General features: G+C 42.1%; 2 protein-coding genes across 2 annotated transcripts; both read left to right on the forward strand.

Moving 5' to 3' along the window:
- Nucleotides 1-7,256: 7,256 nt before the first annotated feature.
- abi3b (ABI family, member 3b) lies at nucleotides 7,257-9,737 on the forward strand. The gene is made up of 5 exons (XM_029715012.1): nucleotides 7,257-7,486; nucleotides 7,866-8,033; nucleotides 8,239-8,418; nucleotides 8,694-8,839; nucleotides 9,020-9,737. Exons 1-5 carry the CDS (start codon nucleotides 7,346-7,348, stop codon nucleotides 9,735-9,737), a joined length of 1,353 nt encoding a protein of 450 aa, XP_029570872.1. The 5' UTR covers nucleotides 7,257-7,345.
- A 1,005-nt stretch (nucleotides 9,738-10,742) lies between these two features.
- On the forward strand, nucleotides 10,743-16,692 carry LOC115159191 (pollen-specific leucine-rich repeat extensin-like protein 4). Its single transcript, XM_029708672.1, has 4 exons — nucleotides 10,743-10,794; nucleotides 11,761-11,828; nucleotides 14,651-14,945; nucleotides 15,322-16,692. The coding sequence occupies exons 2-4, from the start codon at nucleotides 11,794-11,796 to the stop codon at nucleotides 15,508-15,510; spliced, it is 519 nt and encodes a 172-aa protein (XP_029564532.1). The 5' UTR covers nucleotides 10,743-10,794; nucleotides 11,761-11,793; the 3' UTR covers nucleotides 15,511-16,692.
- Nucleotides 16,693-17,686: the final 994 nt, after the last annotated feature.

Below are 17,686 nucleotides of genomic sequence, written 5' to 3' on the forward strand. Positions count from 1 at the left end.
GACACCCGTGACACAAAGGTTGTGCGTGATGACGTAGTGCACATAAAAATACCTTTTGCGGTTAAATTCCCATGTACCAAAAAAAATACAAGTTAAATGGGTTTCCGTCGCATTTTCAACTCTACTGATGGTTTTCACACAAAACAATGTGCATTATATAGCGAGTGTGCCTCTCTTGTACTGGCACGTGCGCTTTAGCCAACAGCGCTATCTGCACGTATAGCCTACATGATAAGAGTACCATAACCAAAGATAGGGAAAATTGCAGGAAAGGGCCGTATTGTATAATCGCATTATCATAAAACATTTTTCACTGAAAACTATTTTTTTGCATCCATTTGCAATTCATTTGTTCAGCGCATTTTTAAATGATTTCCTTGCAATTATTTTGTTTTTCTATCAATACTTTTGGGTTTATGTTTTGCTTTCAACATGATTATTTTTGTTTTGAGGCTATACAGTGTTTGTTTACATTTACTTTGTTTACCAACATTGGAGTAAACCAAGCATATATTTGGGGTTCTGATGGGGTACGACAGTTAAACTAAGCTTATGAGGTATTTACGTTATATTCTTCAAGAATCAATGGGTACATTAATTTCTAAGTAAAAAAATTGATGTAGCAACTAAGGATTGCCCCTTTAACAGGCAGCGACCTGTTACAGCAGAATAACTATGTCGCCATTTGAACGTGATCCATTAGCCTGCCGCTGCCCAAAAATGATTCTGTCCACTGTTCTGCGAATGTCCCACGAAATCATTGGGCTTTTTAGATGTGGTCACCCTAATTCCGCTGGTGGAAACATTGCTACTGCAACATGTTAACACCATCTTTTCACATGTGAGGAGAATAACAATGATTCCACATGTGAAAGTGAGATTTTCATGTGAATGTTTTTCACATGTAAAACTGCATATCCGATTTATACACGTGAAACTGCAATTCACATGAGGCGCAAACATGTTATTCTCCTTACATGTGAAAAGGCAATAAATGTAATACATGTGAAAATATTGTTTCACTTGTCAAATTTAAAGGTGCCACAGGATATATTTTTGCATTGTAATTTCAGAAATATATCTGCTGTAATAGTGGAATGATTTTGTTTCACAGGGAGATTTGTTTTTAACGCAGCCTAGTGCTAGGTGAATTGCAACAGCGTTAGGTTGCGTTCAAAACAAATCTCCCCCTCCCCTGCACACCCTTTCCCGTAACATGGGGAGACTCGTGCTTGAGCCTTTCGGTTTTGGTACACCAGCTTTTTGTTAGTGAAAAGATATTTCACAGCGATTTTAGATGTTACAATGGCTCCCTACACTTTTCAGTGCTTTTTTTGTCACATTAACTGAAATTGAGCGAGCAGTGTAGAATTTTAGTAACCAAATAAAATAACATTTTATTGGTCACATGCGCCGAATACAACAGGTGTAGACCTTACAGTGAAATGCTTACTTACAAGCCCCTAACCAACAACGAAGTTTAAAAAATATGAATAAGAATAAGAAATAAAAGGAACAAGTAATTAAAGAGCAGCAGTAAAATAACAATAGCGACACTATATACAGGGGGTACCAGTACAGAGTCACCAGTTAGTCAAAGTAATTGAGGTAATATGTACATGTAGGTAGAGTTATTAAAGTGACTATGCATAGATAATAACAGAGAGTCGCAGCGGCAATGCAAATACTCTGAGTAGCCATTTCATTAGATGTTCAGGAGTCTTTTGGCTTCGGGGTAGAAGCTGTTTAGAAGCCTCTTGCACCGCTGGGATAATGGTGTTGATGTGAGCCATGACCAACCTTTCAAAGCACTTCATGGCTACAGACGGGAGTGCTATGGGTTGGTAGTCATTTAGGCAGGTTACCTTAGTGTTCTTGGGCACAGGGACTATGGTGGTCTGCTTAAAACATGTTGGTATTACAGACTCGGAAAGGGAGAGTTTGAAAATGTCAGTGAAGACACTTGCCAGTTGGTCAGCGCATGCTCGCAGTACACGTCCTGGTAATGCATCTGACCCTGTGGCCTTGTGAATGTTAACCTATTTAAAAGTCTTACTCACATCGGCTGCAGAGAGCGTGATCGCACAGTCGTCCAGAACAGCTGGTGCTCTCATAATTGTTTCAGTGTTATTTGCCTCGAGCGAGCATAGAAGTAGTTTAGCTTGTCTGGTAGGCTCGTGTCACTGGGCAGCTCTCGGCTGTGCTACTTCCCTTTGTAGTCTGTAATGGTTTGCAAGCCCTGCCACGTTCGACGAGCGACGGAGCCGGTGTAGTACAATTCGATCTTAGTCCTGTAATGATGCTTTGCCTGTTTGATTGTTCGTCGGAGTCCCGCTCCTTGAAAGTGGCATGGCTTGCAAACCTTTAGCTCAGTGCGGATGTTGCCTGTAATCCATGGCTTCTGGTTGGGGTATGTACGTACGGTCACTGTGGGGACGACGTCATCGATGCACTTATTGATGAAGCCAATGACTGATGTGGTGTACTCCTCAATGCCATCGGAGGAATCCTGGAACATATTCCAGTATTTTCTAGCAAAACAGTCCTGTAGCTTAGCTTCTGCTACATCTGACCACTTTTTTATTGACCGAGTCACTGGTGCTTCCTGCTTTCATTTTTGCTTGTAAGCGGGAATCAGGAGGATAGAATTATGGTCAGATTTGCCAAATGGAGGGCAAGGGAGAGCTTTGTACGCATCTCTGTGTGTGGAGTAAAGGTGGTCTAGAGTTTTTTTTCCCTCTGGTTGCACATTTAACATGCTGATAGAAATTTGGTAAAACAGATTTAAGTTTCCCTGCATTAAAGTCCCCGGCCACTAGGAGCGCCGCCTCTGGATGAGCGTTTTCCTGTCTGCTTATGGTGGAATATAGCTCATTGAGTGCGGTCTAGTGCCAGCATCGGTCTGTAGTGGTATGTAGACAGCTACGAAAAATACAGGTGAAATCTCTAGGTAGATAGTGTGGTCTACAGCTTATCATAAAATACTCTACCTCAGGCGAGCAAAACCTTGAGACTTGCTTAGATATCATGCACCAGCTATTGTTTACAAATATACATAGTCCGGCACCACTTGTCTTACCAGACGCTGCTGTTCTATCCTGCCGATACAGCGTATAACTAGCTAGCTGTATGTTGATAATGTTGTCGTTCAGCCACGACTCCATGAAGCATAAGATATTACAGTTTTTAATGTCCCGTTGGTAGTTTAATCTTCCTCGTAGGTCGTCGATTTTATTTTCCAATGACTGCATGTTAGCTAGTAGAACAGAAGGCAGTGGGGGTTTATTCAATTGCCTACGAATTTTCAGAAGGCAGCCCGACCTCCGCCCTGTTTTTCTCCGTCTTCTCTTCACGCAAATGACAGGGATTTGGGCCTGTTACCGGGAAAGCAGTATGTCCTTCACATCGGGCTCGTCGGACTCGTTAAAGGAAAAAAAGCTTCTGCCAGTTTGTGGTGAGTAATCGCTGTTCTGATGTCCAAAAGTTATTTCCGGTCATAATGACAGAGCGATATTCACATGACAATACAGCCACGAAGTCAGAACAACTTTTACAACAGATGCAGTTCCATCAGAAGAAATCAATAGGCAAATATCACAGCCAATCACAACACTGGTGGGTAAGTAATACTGTGAAACTATCATTCCACTATTACTGCTGATATATTATGGACATTTTCTGAAATTCCAATTCCAAAATTATTTTTTTAAATCCTATGTGTAGCACCTTTAAACTCAACATGGGAAGACAGCTATTTTGTTTTTTGTAAGGGTACACACCCCAAGCTGATCAACAACAGTTATTTTTTACTAAACTGAGTGGAGAAAAAGAAACCTTGAGGTCTTGAGATATCAGTACTGTAAATTTGAAGCTGATAACCCCAGCCAGTTCACCCCTGATACAAGCCAGTATTGGGAGTCCATCCATGTCTGAGGACGTCGGGAGATGACATGGAAACTGGCCACTAGGGGCAACAGTGAGCGTTGTTACCTTTAAGTAGGTTTCAACGTCGGGGGTAGGGGATGGGGGAGTTAATACCTAAACTTAACCTTAAACACTTTGAAATGTTATATTAGCAATCATTTGGAAATTTGACATTTGAAAAACATGGATGAACGTCTAATTCTGGATAATCCATCAGAATTGGATCTAAGGTCAATGTTACTGGGGACAAAAAAAAGTGTCCTGGGCCAATAGTGTCAGACAGCAAGCTGGCTGTAATGATAGTGTCTGTCTACTACCGTCCATGCAAGGCAACCCCAGTCAATCCTCCCTCCAGACTCAGTGCTATAATTGAATTGGGAAGCTGTAATGGAACTCTGTGAAGCGTGGCGAAACCGTGATAGCCCTGGGCATCCAATCACTACAAATAAAAGAGGCGTAGGGTTAATGGATATGGATTGTGTGTGCGTGTGTGTGTGTGTGTGTGTGTGGGGGGGGGTTGTCCGAGAACCCATATCATGAGGCTATAGCAGGGATTGGAGTAAACAGAGATGTTGTGACTGTGTTTATGTCATGGTCCCCTACACTTTTTGTCATCAATTTGCTATCTTCATTGTTCCGGTGGATTATGATCACACAATACCATGGTGCACGCAACGTTGAAATTCTTCTCTGACAGTGTCATCTTAGAAAACATTCAAATATCATCGGTGTCTTTTGGTATGGTTATAGTATAGTAGTAACGTAGATGATAGAAAATAGAAGTGCAACTCACTTTCATAAGGATACTGTGATCAATTCCTTAACAGAAGTTTCAGGCTCCCTGGCCCTCATCATAAAATAATTATCAAATGTATCGAGGAAGTTTAATGTCTTGGGAATATTTTGTGATGAACTTTGTTTGCATTTAAAAGCAATCTTTCGTAACATAGCAGCTAAAAAGTGCTTCATCATAGCAAAGTAATCAGTGTTCAGCATAATCATAAAACAGGGCATTAATGGTTCCAAAAGGCCCGTTCTGCACTCATCAAGCTCAGAGAGCTACTGATGTAATGACTGGAGGTCAATGGGAACACAGTGAGAGGAGCATTAAAGGGAGCAACCTTGAGGTCTCACTGCATTCTCTATGGTACATCAGTGTGGTCTCTCTATAGACTGTCCCCAGCATAACAACAAGGGGTTGGTATTATAATGAGTGTTTAAGCATTCATATTTCATCACAATTCATCATTCAAAATATGAATAATTGCTTAATTTATTGTAAATGTAGTCAGTGTTATCGTATTGTAACAAGCTCTCTGCGGGTATCCATTGCAAGGCTTATTAAACGAAGCAGAAGAACAAACACTTGCTATGAAATAACAGACATTAATCAATGTCAGACTGTGGGGAACACTTAGTGCTGCACAAAACACTCCATTAGGAAGAAACGGGAGTATTCTTATACAAATGAATGCATCCTCAGGGAGATACTGCACAGTATGCAGCAGTTTTACTGCTTAATGTTGAACCAGGAAAGGACCCTGACACTTTACTTTGAGGCATCCCTGCCTGTCAATAGTCTGTCAGAGTGGAACTACAGAATATCAAACGTATAATATTTGTATGCAAATCAATTGTAATTCTCTTTGAACAATGATCGGAGACTTCATTATGATTGTTCACAATTTTTCTCAGCTACAACACCATTCAATGAGCTAAACAATCTGTAGTTCATTTCATCGCCAACCGATGTACACTGAGTATACCAAACTTCCTAATATTGAGTTTCACCCGCCCCCTCCTTTTGCCCTCAGAACAGCCTCAATTCGTCGGGGCATGGACTCTACAAGGTGTTGAAAGCATTCCACAGGAATGCTGGCCTATGTTGACTCCAATGCTTCCAACTGTTTTGTCAAGTTGGCTGGATGTCCTTTGGATGACGGGAAACTGTTGAACGTGGAAAAACCGAGCAGCGTTGCAGTACTTGACACAAACCAGTGTGCCTGGCACCTACTACCATACCCTGTTCAAAGGCACTTAAATATGTTGTCTTGCCCATTCACCCTCTGACTGGCACACATACACAATCCATGTCTCAATTGTCTCAAGGCTTAAAAATCCTTCTTTAAGCTGTCTCCTCCCATTCATCTACACTGATTGAAATGGATTTAACAAGTGACATCAATAAGGGATCATAGCTTTCACCTGGATTCACCTGGTCAGTCTATGGCATGGAAATAGTTACATTTTTGTATACTCAGTGTATATGAGTAGGGCTGTGGCGGTCACAAAATTTCGTCAGCCGATGATTGTCAAGCAAATAACTGTCGGTCTCATGGTATTTGACCGTTAATTAACATAAACACATTTAGCATCTCCTCGCTTCCAAACATAGCCTACAAGCCACTGATGCAGATCTTTGGAACATCTTTTTTGCGAAGGCTGTACACATTTCATCTGTCTCTCATTCACAATTTGACAAAGAGGTAGCCACATAGCCCAGACAGATAGGCAGGCAGGTAGGTAGGTAGGGAGCTAATGAGAAGGGACCTATTTGAACTGCTGAGGTCATTGTAGAAAATGCATTATAAGACTGACCTCTAGTGGAGGTTCAGTAGAGAAGGCTATAGCTTTATCCTGTTAATGTATTTATGGACCTTGCACTTCTCCTTTCATTGGGGTCTTTGAAATAAAGGCTATGTTAGAAAAATAACCAAAAAGGCGGGCCTGAGCAATGTTGTTATTTAAATAAATGAAATCGATATTTGGGGGCTGACATTAAAAACGTAGACCTATAAATGAGAATTTCAATGTATAAAATCGAGATTATTCAAGTAGCCTAGCTTATGGCTACCTTATTAGATGATTATCAACCGTACTAAATCGTACGGCTGGTTTTTAAGTTCAGCCTGTAATATTAACACCGTAGCCTAGTTGGAGTCAAAACTCATACCTTGCGGTTGTTCCGCATTCAGCAGCAAATCCTTGCAGCAGCATGCCTCGCCTGTCACTTCACCTGGAGTGTATTCATAGTCGGATTCAGTTGCAAAACGTGTGGTCTATTGCAAAACGTTTTAAAACAGAAACCGTTTAGAGTTTACTCTAGGAACCAAAGTGAACCAAACAGAGAAAACTGAACGAACCGGGGAGGGACCTACCTGTACTTGTCTAATAGAAACTATCGTTTTCGTTGCGAAACGTTTTCCGTTTGGATTAAACCGTTTCCGTTAGAAAAAGTTTTGCAAAACTTCCAACTTTTTTCAACGGAATCGGAGTAATGAATGCACCCTTTTAGTCCAGCTCGCTGGCGGGACGTTAGTCCTCCTCGACTATTGATATAAGAACACACCCACAGAGTTTGACACACCTTTACTTTGTAGTTAACTTCTGCACATTCTTTCCGGACCGGACAAAGTCTAAAATGACGGAGCAAAATAAGTCTTCAGAACTTGCTACGCAAATATTAAAAGAGGCTCCCGCGTCGAGAAAAGCGCTTATTGACAACTATAACAACCTTCACAAAGTGGCCGATTACTGTGAAAACAATTATTTAGGCCTACAGGTGAGTATTTTTTGACAATGATAACAGAATAAACTAACTGAATTATTCTAATAGGCTTAGTCTATTTATTTGTTTATTGAATATATTTTTGGGAAATTGTGAATTACTTTTACTTGCTTGCTGTGATCTTTCTCTTTCTGTCTTAAAACAAAAACGGTACGATGCCTTCTTTATAACGTAGTTATAAAACATGTTGCATTTTAATTTAAAGCCTTAGGCCTACCCATTTTGAGGGAACATTGAGGCATATGAAAGGGCAAGTTGTGCACTTTTCTGTTTATCATAGTATTCTGATTGTGTCGAAAAGTATAGGAACACTGTAAGAAGTTTTGATATATCATACCTTTGCCAAGAAAATAATGCTTGAAACATGATTAAGGATGAGGACACATGGAGGGGTTTGGAGGAGACCAAGGCTTTGACCGCTCAGGCTTTGGCCAGTGTGGCCTACCAGATCAACAGCCTAGCCACTTCTGTCCTGAGACTGCTGGACAACCAGTCCATGCAGCTGAAAGACATGGAGAACTCCCTCAACCTCCTCTCTCTGGTGAGAAACACTGCCGCTTTATGGGTCAGTTAGCTCATGAGGCTACAGTACAGTATGGGGCTTTTGCTCAATAGATGAAGTACAGTACAGTACTGCGTCCCACATGGCACCCTATTCCATATCTAGTGCACTACCTCACTATATAGGTAACAGGGTGCCATTTGGGACCTAAACTCAGTGTTGTAATACCCGTGCTATCTCCCAGGCTGTAGCTATCCATCAGGAGAAGGTGTCTCGGAGAGAGATGGGAATTTTCACCACAGTAACGAAGCTGGCTTGCGCCAAATTAATGAGCCCCCCCAACGCTGGCCGGGAGCTCAAGGGTTGCTACATCAGAAGACCCATATCCTTCACCGAACTGGACACACTGGGACACAGCTTTAACGTGAGGACAGCTGGGAGAATGTGTCCCTTATGGATACATTTATCCCATTAGCATTGTTTTATGTTTTTCTGTAATATGATATTTATTGACTGTCCATAGATAGTAAATAGCAGTCAACATTATTGTAATTACAATTACTAGCACTTAGTTACTTATCAGCACCTACTTACTTTGTAATTCAATCCCGCCAGAGCAATGTTATTGGGCCATCTAGATGATGACTTTAGAGCAGTAATATGGTTGTGGTGTTTTTCTCAATTTATTGTCTTCCCCAGCTCAATGAGTTGCAGCCTCGGAAAAGAACAGGGACCACAGAGAGTGTGCGGAGTACAGGGAGCTGTGGCCCTGTGGAGTGTCCCGTTGCTCCTGCTCCCCAGCCTGGGGAACCCTCCTCAGCCAGTGTCAATAAGGATCTCTATAGGTAAGCATAGCGCTCGTTAGGGTGGTGATGGGATAGGACCAGTTAGCATACTGTAGTTAAACTCATCATGAAATCATGCCCTTATAACCAGTAACATCTGTTAGTATTACATGGCTTCAACTGTCTCAAAGATAAAGTGATACATTCATTGAATGGAACCTTCTCATTCTACCCTCCCAGGTCCAATCTTGGCATTAATGTGGCCCTACCATCGGTGCCCACCTTGCCAGTCTCCTCAAACCTCACCCAAAACTGCCCACAACCCCCTCCTGGATCCACGTTTGACTCCAACATCCCACCTCCTCCTCCTCCACCACCTGGCTCCATGGGCACTGGTCCTCCTCCTCCTACACCCTCCATGACCTCATCGAATAACCTCCCTCCTCCCCCTCCTCCTACACCGAATGCATCCCCTAATGTTCCCTCTCCGCCACCCCCTCCTCCACCTCCTGCCAGCTCATCAAATAGCTTCCCCCCTCCTCCTCCTCCTCCTCCTCCTCCTCCTCCTCCTCCTCCTCCTCCACCTGGTTCAATGGGTAATGCTCCACCTCCTCCGCCTCCCAGCTCATCAAATAGCTTCCCCCCTCCTCCTCCTCCTCCACCTGGTTCAATGGGTAATGTTCCACCTCCTCCGCCACCTCCACCTCCTCCCAGCTCATCAAATAGCTTCCCCCCTCCTCCTCCTCCTCCTCCACCACCTGGTTCAATGGGTAATACTCCTCCTCATCCTCCACCTCCTCCCAGCTCATCAAATAGCTTCCCCCCTCCTCCTCCTCCTCCACCTGGTTCAATGGGTAATGCTCCTCCTCCTCCTCCTCCACCACCTCCTCCTCTCCCTGGTACCTCCACTAAGGTGCCCCCACCTCCTCCACCACCCCCACCTCCTCCTCTTCCATAACTTATATTGTTACGTGTCTTCCCGATCTACCTTCTGCTATGTAGGGATTACATGATAACATGGCACAGCAATGAATTTAACTGAATATGGCATGTAACATAAATACAGTGTGTGATCATGATTGAGTTTTATGAATATGTATAAAACAAATTTGATTTATTTCAATTTGCAAGTCTATTGATGACAGGATTCTGCATTAAAGGAAGTTTTTAAATCTATATTTTGCTTTGTTGTGTTTTGCAGAAACTACCTCTTATGTCCACCAGTGTTATGTTATGGTTCTCCATTCAGTTATACAGTTATTCAGCCATTCAATTATACAGTTATTCCGTTTTACAGTTATTCAGTTATATGGTTATTCAGTTATACAGTTATATACTTACTCTGTTATGCATTTGACAACGCCACACCACTACGAAGACCATGCAACACAAACAGATCTGGGACCAGGCTACTATAGCCTACATATCTCTCACAAAATCCCTCCAAAAGTGCACATTCCTACCGATGTAAAGCAGCTGTGGGTCTCACTTATCCAAACTACCCCGAACGTGTCCCAACAATGCCCAGACTGCATTCCTCCGTTACATGCCTTAACGTGGACCCCTTGTTTTTCTCATTAGCCTTATATTCTTCATTTCCCTCCCTCTAATAGTCTTACACATCTATATCATATCTCTTATAAAGTATGTTTATTAATATCTCCATTTGAGTCTCCATTCCATGTGCCTCAAAGCAATTGGCTGATGTAGTCTGTGTCCCAAAATAGCACCCTATTCCCTATATAGTGCACTACTTTTGACCAGAGCCTATGGGTACAGTTCTGGTCAAAAACAGTGCACTAAATAGAGAATAGGGTGCTATTTGGGACATGAGCGTAGCTTCAAAGTGTTGTGAGTCACAGATAGTACCTGACAGTAAACATGCTTAGGGTCTTTGAACAGGTCAATAAGGCTGTAAAAGTTTTCGTCTTTGCGTACTTCCTGTGACAGAGTATGAAAGCAACTCACAGGTCGACATACAGGTTGCTGTACATTCAGAGGTCTTGGTTGTTAAGGTAAGGTGCATTTTGAATACATTTATTAATACGAAATGCAGTAATAATGTAGTAATCATTGGTGACAGGATATTGTATGACTGTTGTCTTACTCCAAATCCAAGTCTGAATGAAACATAAGTACATTAGTACATCATACAAGGTCCAAATTCATTCAGCCCAGTTCAATTATTTTAACATGGTCATGGTTGGGTAGAGGGAGGCACCATAACAACTACGCCTCTCCCTCTTTGTAACAGTGTATAAAGTGTGCTATTTAGCACCACTTTTCCATTGGATTGTAGCATTGTATTAAATGCTTGTTGACAGGGGCTTTGTAATGATCACTCTTGTCATTGGGCATTTATGGACAAAAGGGTCAAAGGTTTATGCTCCAGTTTACTTGTTTTAATTTGTAAAAGAGGTCAAACTTGTACAATTTAAATGTAGCTTATTCGGTTGTCTGTGACTTCAGGGGTGTAATCATTACTCCGATTCTGTTGCAAAATGTTTTGTTTGCTCTGTTTGCTTCCGATTGATTCTTAAACGGTAAACAGTTTCCGTAATAAACACACCCCTGATCACATCTATCTCTGCTGATCAGTGGTCAGTGGCCTGCTCAAAGTCCGCAGCGTTTGGCTTTTAGAAGAAACGTAAAGGATGCCGACTTTAGATAGATTTGTGTAATTCTTACCTAAATCTTGTGTAATCTGGGGCACCTAGAAAATGAAATTACTTCTGAGAACGTACTATGTAAGTGGTTCTGAACCGGTCACAAAAAAGGGTTGAGATGGGTTATTTCTGGGTCATGAAGCTGAGTCTGACATGGAATAGGAACTGAACATGATCGATTGACTAGCGCTTACTGTTGATTCACATAGAGCTTTTGAAAGTTCTAATAATGATGAGAAGGCTGCTGAAGAGAAATGTAAGGAATTTCCTTGAACTGTACCTTAGAATTCTCTTTTGTGTGTTCTCCGCATGGAGACAGAGGCCTGCCACAACAACAGACTGCGCATCATGCAGAATGAAAGTTGGTTACTTGATATGATAAAGTAAGTCTTTCTCTTTTTCATATTTTTTGTGATCTCCACCTCTACCAAACGGAAACAAACATACTGATGTTCCAATTAACACACAGATGTGGATGTAATGTATACTACACATTACAACAGTATGTGTGCAATAACATGAGGTTATATTTAAGCAATAAGGCATGAGGGGGTGTGGTATATGGCCAATATACCACGCCTAAGGGATGTTCTTAGTGGCCATATAACACAGACCCCTGAGGTGCCTTATTGCTATTATAAACTGATTACCAATAAATGTTTTGTCCTACCCATGGTATACGGTCTGATATACCACAGCTTTCAGCAAATCAGCATTCAGGTCTCGAACCACCCAGTTTATAATTTTAAAAAGACAATATCCAAATATAAGAGTTTAATATAAAATGAGATGAATTTGGCGTACCAAATATAGCTATTATTTTGATCTCATGGATGGTCAGTCCTTGCATCCATAGCTATGTATGTCTATGAATTTGAAAGTGGTTACATTTCTCCAGCCCCATCCCTCAGCTGTTTACCAAAACTGTGGCGCTTTGTAGTTGTTGGAAATGCAGATTCCCCCTTTAAGTTAGCCTGCCTCTAGTCTCTTCGATATCTGAAGAGTTTCTACCAAAGCATTGCAACAGACCGCCCACAAGACAAAAATTGATGCTGTATTTAGAAAAGGCTCTTTGTTATATTACTATGAAAATAATAGCAAATCTGACCTAGGTCTAGCGGTCTAAGCAGCTGCCTGGTAGGAAACTGTCCCACTGCTCATTCAGCACACTCTATTTTTACTATCTACTTCTGTCCTATCCAATAAACAAAAGATATGTGAAAATAATTTCAAATGTACCATCACCGCATGCCTATAATTACACCTTGTTAATGTACTGTATTAAAGCACTATGTTACACAATCCCATTCAAAAGAGCACATTCATTAGTTTGACTTGCCCAACTTCGCCTGGCCACAGAGAGACCTCTTAAAATTATGATTTAATAAAATACAGTTGAAGTCGGAAGTTTACATACACCTTAGCCAAATACATTTAAACTCAGTTTAACACAATTCCTGACATTTAATCCTAGTAAAACTTCCCTGTTTTAGGTCAGTTAGGATCACCACTTCATTTTAAGAATGTGAAATGCCAGAATAATAGTAGAGAGAATGATTTATTTCAGCTTTTCTTTCTTTCATCACATTCCCAGTGGGTCAGAAGTTTGCATACACTCAATTAGAATTTGGTAGCATAGCCTTTAAATTGCTTAATTTTGGTCAAACGTTTCAGGTAGCCTTCCACAAGCTTCCCACAATACTTTGGGTGAATGTTGGCCCATTCCTCCTGACAGAGCTGGTGTAACTGAGTCAGGTTTGTAGGCCTCCTTGCTCGCACACGCTTTTTCAGTTCTGTCCACAGATTTTCTATAGGATTGAGGTCAGGGCTTTGTGATGGCCACTCAATACCTTGACTGTGTTGTCCTTAAGCCATTTTGCCACAACTTTGGAAGTATGCTTGAGGTCATTGTCCATTTGGAAGACCCATTTGCGACCAAGCTTTAACTTCCTGATTGATGTCTTGAGATGTTGCTTCAATATATCCACATCGTTTTCCTTCTTCATGATGCCATCTATTTTGTGAAGTGCACCAGTCCCTCCTGCAACAAAGCACCCCCACAACATGATGCTGCCACCCCCGTAATTCACGGTTGGGATGGTGTTCTTTGGCTTTCAAGCATCCCCCCTTTTCCTCCAAACATAACGATGGGCATTATGGCCAAACAGTTCTATTTTTGTTTCATCAGACCAGAGGACATTTCTCCAAAAAGTATGATCTTTGTCCTCATGTGCAGCTGCAACCGTAGTCTGGATTTTTATGGCGGTTTTGGAGCAGTGGCTTCTTCCTTGCTGAGGGGCCTTTCAGGTTATGTCGATATAGGACTCCTTTTACTGTGGATATAGATACTTTTGTACCTGTTTCCTCCAGCATCTTCACAAGGTCCTTTGCTGTTGTTCTGGGATTGATTTGCACTTTTCGCACCAAAGTAAGTTCATCTCTAGGAGACAGAACGCGTCTCCTTCCTGAGCAGTATGACGGCTGTGTGGTCCCATGGTGTTTATACTTGCGTACTATTGTTTGTACAGATGAATGTGGTACCTTCAGGCATTTGGAAATGGCTCCCAAGAATGAACTAGACTTGTGGTGGTCTACAATTCTTTTCTGGGGTCTTGGCTGATTTCTTTTGATTTTCCCATGATGTCAAACAAAGAGGCACTGAGTTTGAAGGTAGACCTTGAAATACATCCACAGGTACACCTCCAATTGACTCAAATGATGTCAATTAGCCTATCAGAAGCTTCTAAAGCCATGACGTAATTTTCTGGAACTTTCCAAGCTGTTTAAAAGCACAGTCAACTTAGTGTATGTAAACTTCTGACCCACTGGAATTGTGATACAGTGAATTCATTATAAGTGAAATAATCTGTCTGTAAACAATTGTTGGAAAAATTACTTGTGTCATGCACAAAGTAGATGTCGTAACCGACTTGCCAAAACTATAATTTGTTAACAAGTTATTTGTGGAGTGGTTGAAAAACGACTTTTAATGACTCCAACCTAACTGTATGTAAACTTCCGACTTCAACTGTACAGTACAGAGAATAGTTTTACAAAGATGTCAAAGAGCAAAACTAAGTGGCAATCCTTGTCACTTCCATGGTCATCAGTCATCATCAAACCTAAGTGTAATATATACTGTAGTTCTGGCTGTAGTAGACTGACTCCTGACTAAATCCTACATTCCTCAAACTACAATTCCCAGGTTCTTAATCACGCCTTTGATGTGCATAGCACTGTACCTGCTGTGTTGCCGTAGAAAATGGCCATGCACTCAGGAAGAAGAGTCAGATGACTCCTCTATCTATGTCATCCCTATGCATGAAGAAGAGAGGGCAGAAGGACGAAGAGAGGAGCCAAGTCCCCCCAGTAGACCTCCTTGGCCCTCAAGGGCCCCAACACCTCCACCGTTACCCACGACTGTCTACAGACCTCCCTATAGAGAACTGCCGCCGTATAGCTCGGTGGATCTCATCAACCCTGCACCACCTTACACTCCGGTACGACATCACTCCACTGCTAGGTTGACCTCCTCAAACTGTCAACAGATCTTGATAATAAAGACTTTCAGCGGCTGTCAACACTTTCCCCCATTTTGTAATTTAGGGGGGAAACATCAGCCTTGCAAAACCAGACTGAACGCTGTGCTCACTATGTTTCCCTTGAATCAGACTAGAAATAAGAACTTGCTTTTAAAAACACGGGCAGTGCAATCTTCTAATGACCGAACTACTAGAAACACATGATCACTTCACATTCAGTTTTTAAGTGATCTACTCCTCTTGAAGAAACAGAAACTACACACAAACAAGAGGTATCAGTGACTATGACCTTTCAACTTGGCACTAACATGAACCTGACTCCTCTCCATTGCAGTTTGACCCGAAGGACCCAGAGGACGTTCCACCTTCCTACCGAGCGGTGATAGAGGACATACCACCCATCGGCTCAGCAGTGGTGGTGTCAGATGACCTTCCGTCTGTCGGGTATCCGCTACCACCCCCAGTCTCACCCCCCTTACTCCCAAGTCCAGGTTACGCCCAACTCCCGTTACCAAGACCCTAACATGGACGCGACTTGCACAATTGAGAATTCCATTTAATCCCACAGCACTTCTGCTACAGCCTGGTCCCAGATTTGTTTGTGCTGTCTTGCCAACACCTATAGACAGCACAAACAGATTTGGGACCAGGCTATGTCTGCTATTCCCTTGCACCTCCATGGGTTCATATAGAGCTCTGAACATACATATTCAGGCCGTCCAAAGAACAATGCTGATTAATCTACGTTTTTGAGGAAACTTTGGATTTATGTGATACAGTTAGGGCCTAGAGTAGTTAGTGAAAACTCAGGTCCTGAAATACTGTATAATGTTACATCTTATTTAAATTGAACACTTTCGTCACTGACGTGACATTGTTCTGTAAAGTATCTGGTTCGGCTTGTGTAGAGGACTGGGCCATCATGGAGTCATTGTTAATTTCGTCAACAGAAATAGTGACTAAAATAATCACCCAGGTGACTCTTGCTTCACCTTAACCAGTCAACACCACCAGCCTTCTAGTTAGCTAGAATACTCTTTGCTGGTTAAGAAATACAAGCTGCTTTACCAAATGAAAAACAATAACAGCATTGAGTTTAACAGCAAAACAACAGTCTAGCTATGTTTTGCTCTTCCTTGAGAAGGCTATAGAAAAGTAGGCCGACTTTGAATTTGTAGTCTTGTTCAACCCTCCCACTTTGCCCACTGCATTTCATATACAGGTTCTGTAGTCAAGCTTGATTTAAGCCCTTAGGGTACCATTCAAAAGACATGACCCATAATACCAGCACTATGCTTTTTTATTTCTATAGTGCATTGGCGGCCGCATTTTACATTCATAAAGCATATCGCAGGCTTTTCTAAAACTAGGTTACTTGTGGACCGAATCGTTAACCACCTTGTTCAGTCATGTTACTTCATTAGCTAGCTAAAGCTAACAACCTGGGGGAACGTTCAGCAGGACGCAACGTTTTGAAACGTTCAGATATAAATATGTTCTGTAGAACAAACATGCCTCTCTGACATGTTGAATAAGAAATCATGTCGGCTCTATTCTTGGAATTTCTATCTGCAACGTTCAAGAACGTTTTTCAACTGGCCCTGGTAACATTACTAGTAGCCTACAGTGACTTCGGAAAGTATTCAGACCCCTTGACTTTTTCCAAATTTTGTTACGTAACAGCCTTTTTCTAAAATTGATCAAATAAAAAAATAATCCTCAGCAATCTACACACAATGTCCTATAATGAGAAAGTGAAAACAGGTTTATAGAATTTTTGGCAAATTTATTTACATAAGTATTCAGCAACGGAATTGAGGTCAGGAGCATCCTGTTTTCATTGATCATCCTTGAGATGTTTCTCCAACTTGATTGGAGTCCACCTGTGGTAAATTCAATTGATTGGACATGATTTGGAAAGGCACACACCCATCTATATAAGGTCCCAAAGTTGAGAGTGCATGTCAGAGCAAAAACCAAGCTATGAGGTCGAAGGAATTGTCCATAGAGCTCCGAGACAGAATTGTGTCAAGGCACAAATCTGGGGAAGGGTACCAAAACATTTCTGCAGCATTGAAGGTCCCCAAGAACACAGTGGCCTCCAAGACATTTCCTAGAGCTGGCCGCCCGGCCAAACTGAACAATAGGGGGAGAAGGGCATTGGTCAGGGAGGTAACCAAAAACCCGATGGTCACTCTGGCAGAGCTCTAGAGTTCCTCTGTGGAGATGGGAGAAACTTCCAGAAGGACAACCATCTCTGCAGCACTCCACCAATCGGGCCTTTATGGTAGAGTGGCCAGACGGAAGCCACTCCTTAGTAAAAGGCACATAACAGCCCGCTTGGAGTTTGCCAAAAGGCACCTAAAGACTCTCAGACCATGAAAAAACAAGATTCTCTGGTCTGATGAAACCAAGATTGCACTCTTTTTCCTGAATGTCAAGTGTCACGTCTGGAGGAAACCTGGCACCATCCCTACTGTGAAGCATGGTGGTGGCAACATCATGCTGTGGGGATTTTTTTCGTTGCAGAGACTGGGACACTAGTCAGGATCGAAGGGAAAGATGAACGGAGCAAAGTACAGAGAGATCCTTGATTAAAACCTGCTCCAGAGCGATCAAGACCTCAGCCTGGGATGAAGGTTCTCCTTCCAACAGGACAACGACCCTAAGCACACAGCCAAGACAACGCAAGAGTTGCT

This window comes from Salmo trutta, chromosome 2 (genome assembly GCF_901001165.1).
Source record: "Salmo trutta chromosome 2, fSalTru1.1, whole genome shotgun sequence".
Classification (NCBI taxonomy): Eukaryota; Metazoa; Chordata; class Actinopteri; order Salmoniformes; family Salmonidae; genus Salmo; species Salmo trutta.

What these genes read in the sequence shown, in the direction of transcription:
- abi3b (XM_029715012.1), top strand. Translation starts at nt 7,346, where the DNA reads ATGACGGAGCAAAATAAGTCTTCAGAACTTGCTACGCAAATATTAAAA. An exon ending in CACTGGGACACAGCTTTAAC is followed by an intron (nt 8,419 to 8,693) that starts GTGAGGACAGCT and finishes TGTCTTCCCCAG; the next exon opens with CTCAATGAGTTGCAGCCTCG. An exon ending in GTCAATAAGGATCTCTATAG is followed by an intron (nt 8,840 to 9,019) that starts GTAAGCATAGCG and finishes CTACCCTCCCAG; the next exon opens with GTCCAATCTTGGCATTAATG.
- LOC115159191 (XM_029708672.1), top strand. Translation starts at nt 11,794, where the DNA reads ATGCAGAATGAAAGTTGGTTACTTGATATGATAAA. An exon ending in TGGTTACTTGATATGATAAA is followed by an intron (nt 11,829 to 14,650) that starts GTAAGTCTTTCT and finishes TACAATTCCCAG; the next exon opens with GTTCTTAATCACGCCTTTGA. An exon ending in CTGCACCACCTTACACTCCG is followed by an intron (nt 14,946 to 15,321) that starts GTACGACATCAC and finishes TCTCCATTGCAG; the next exon opens with TTTGACCCGAAGGACCCAGA.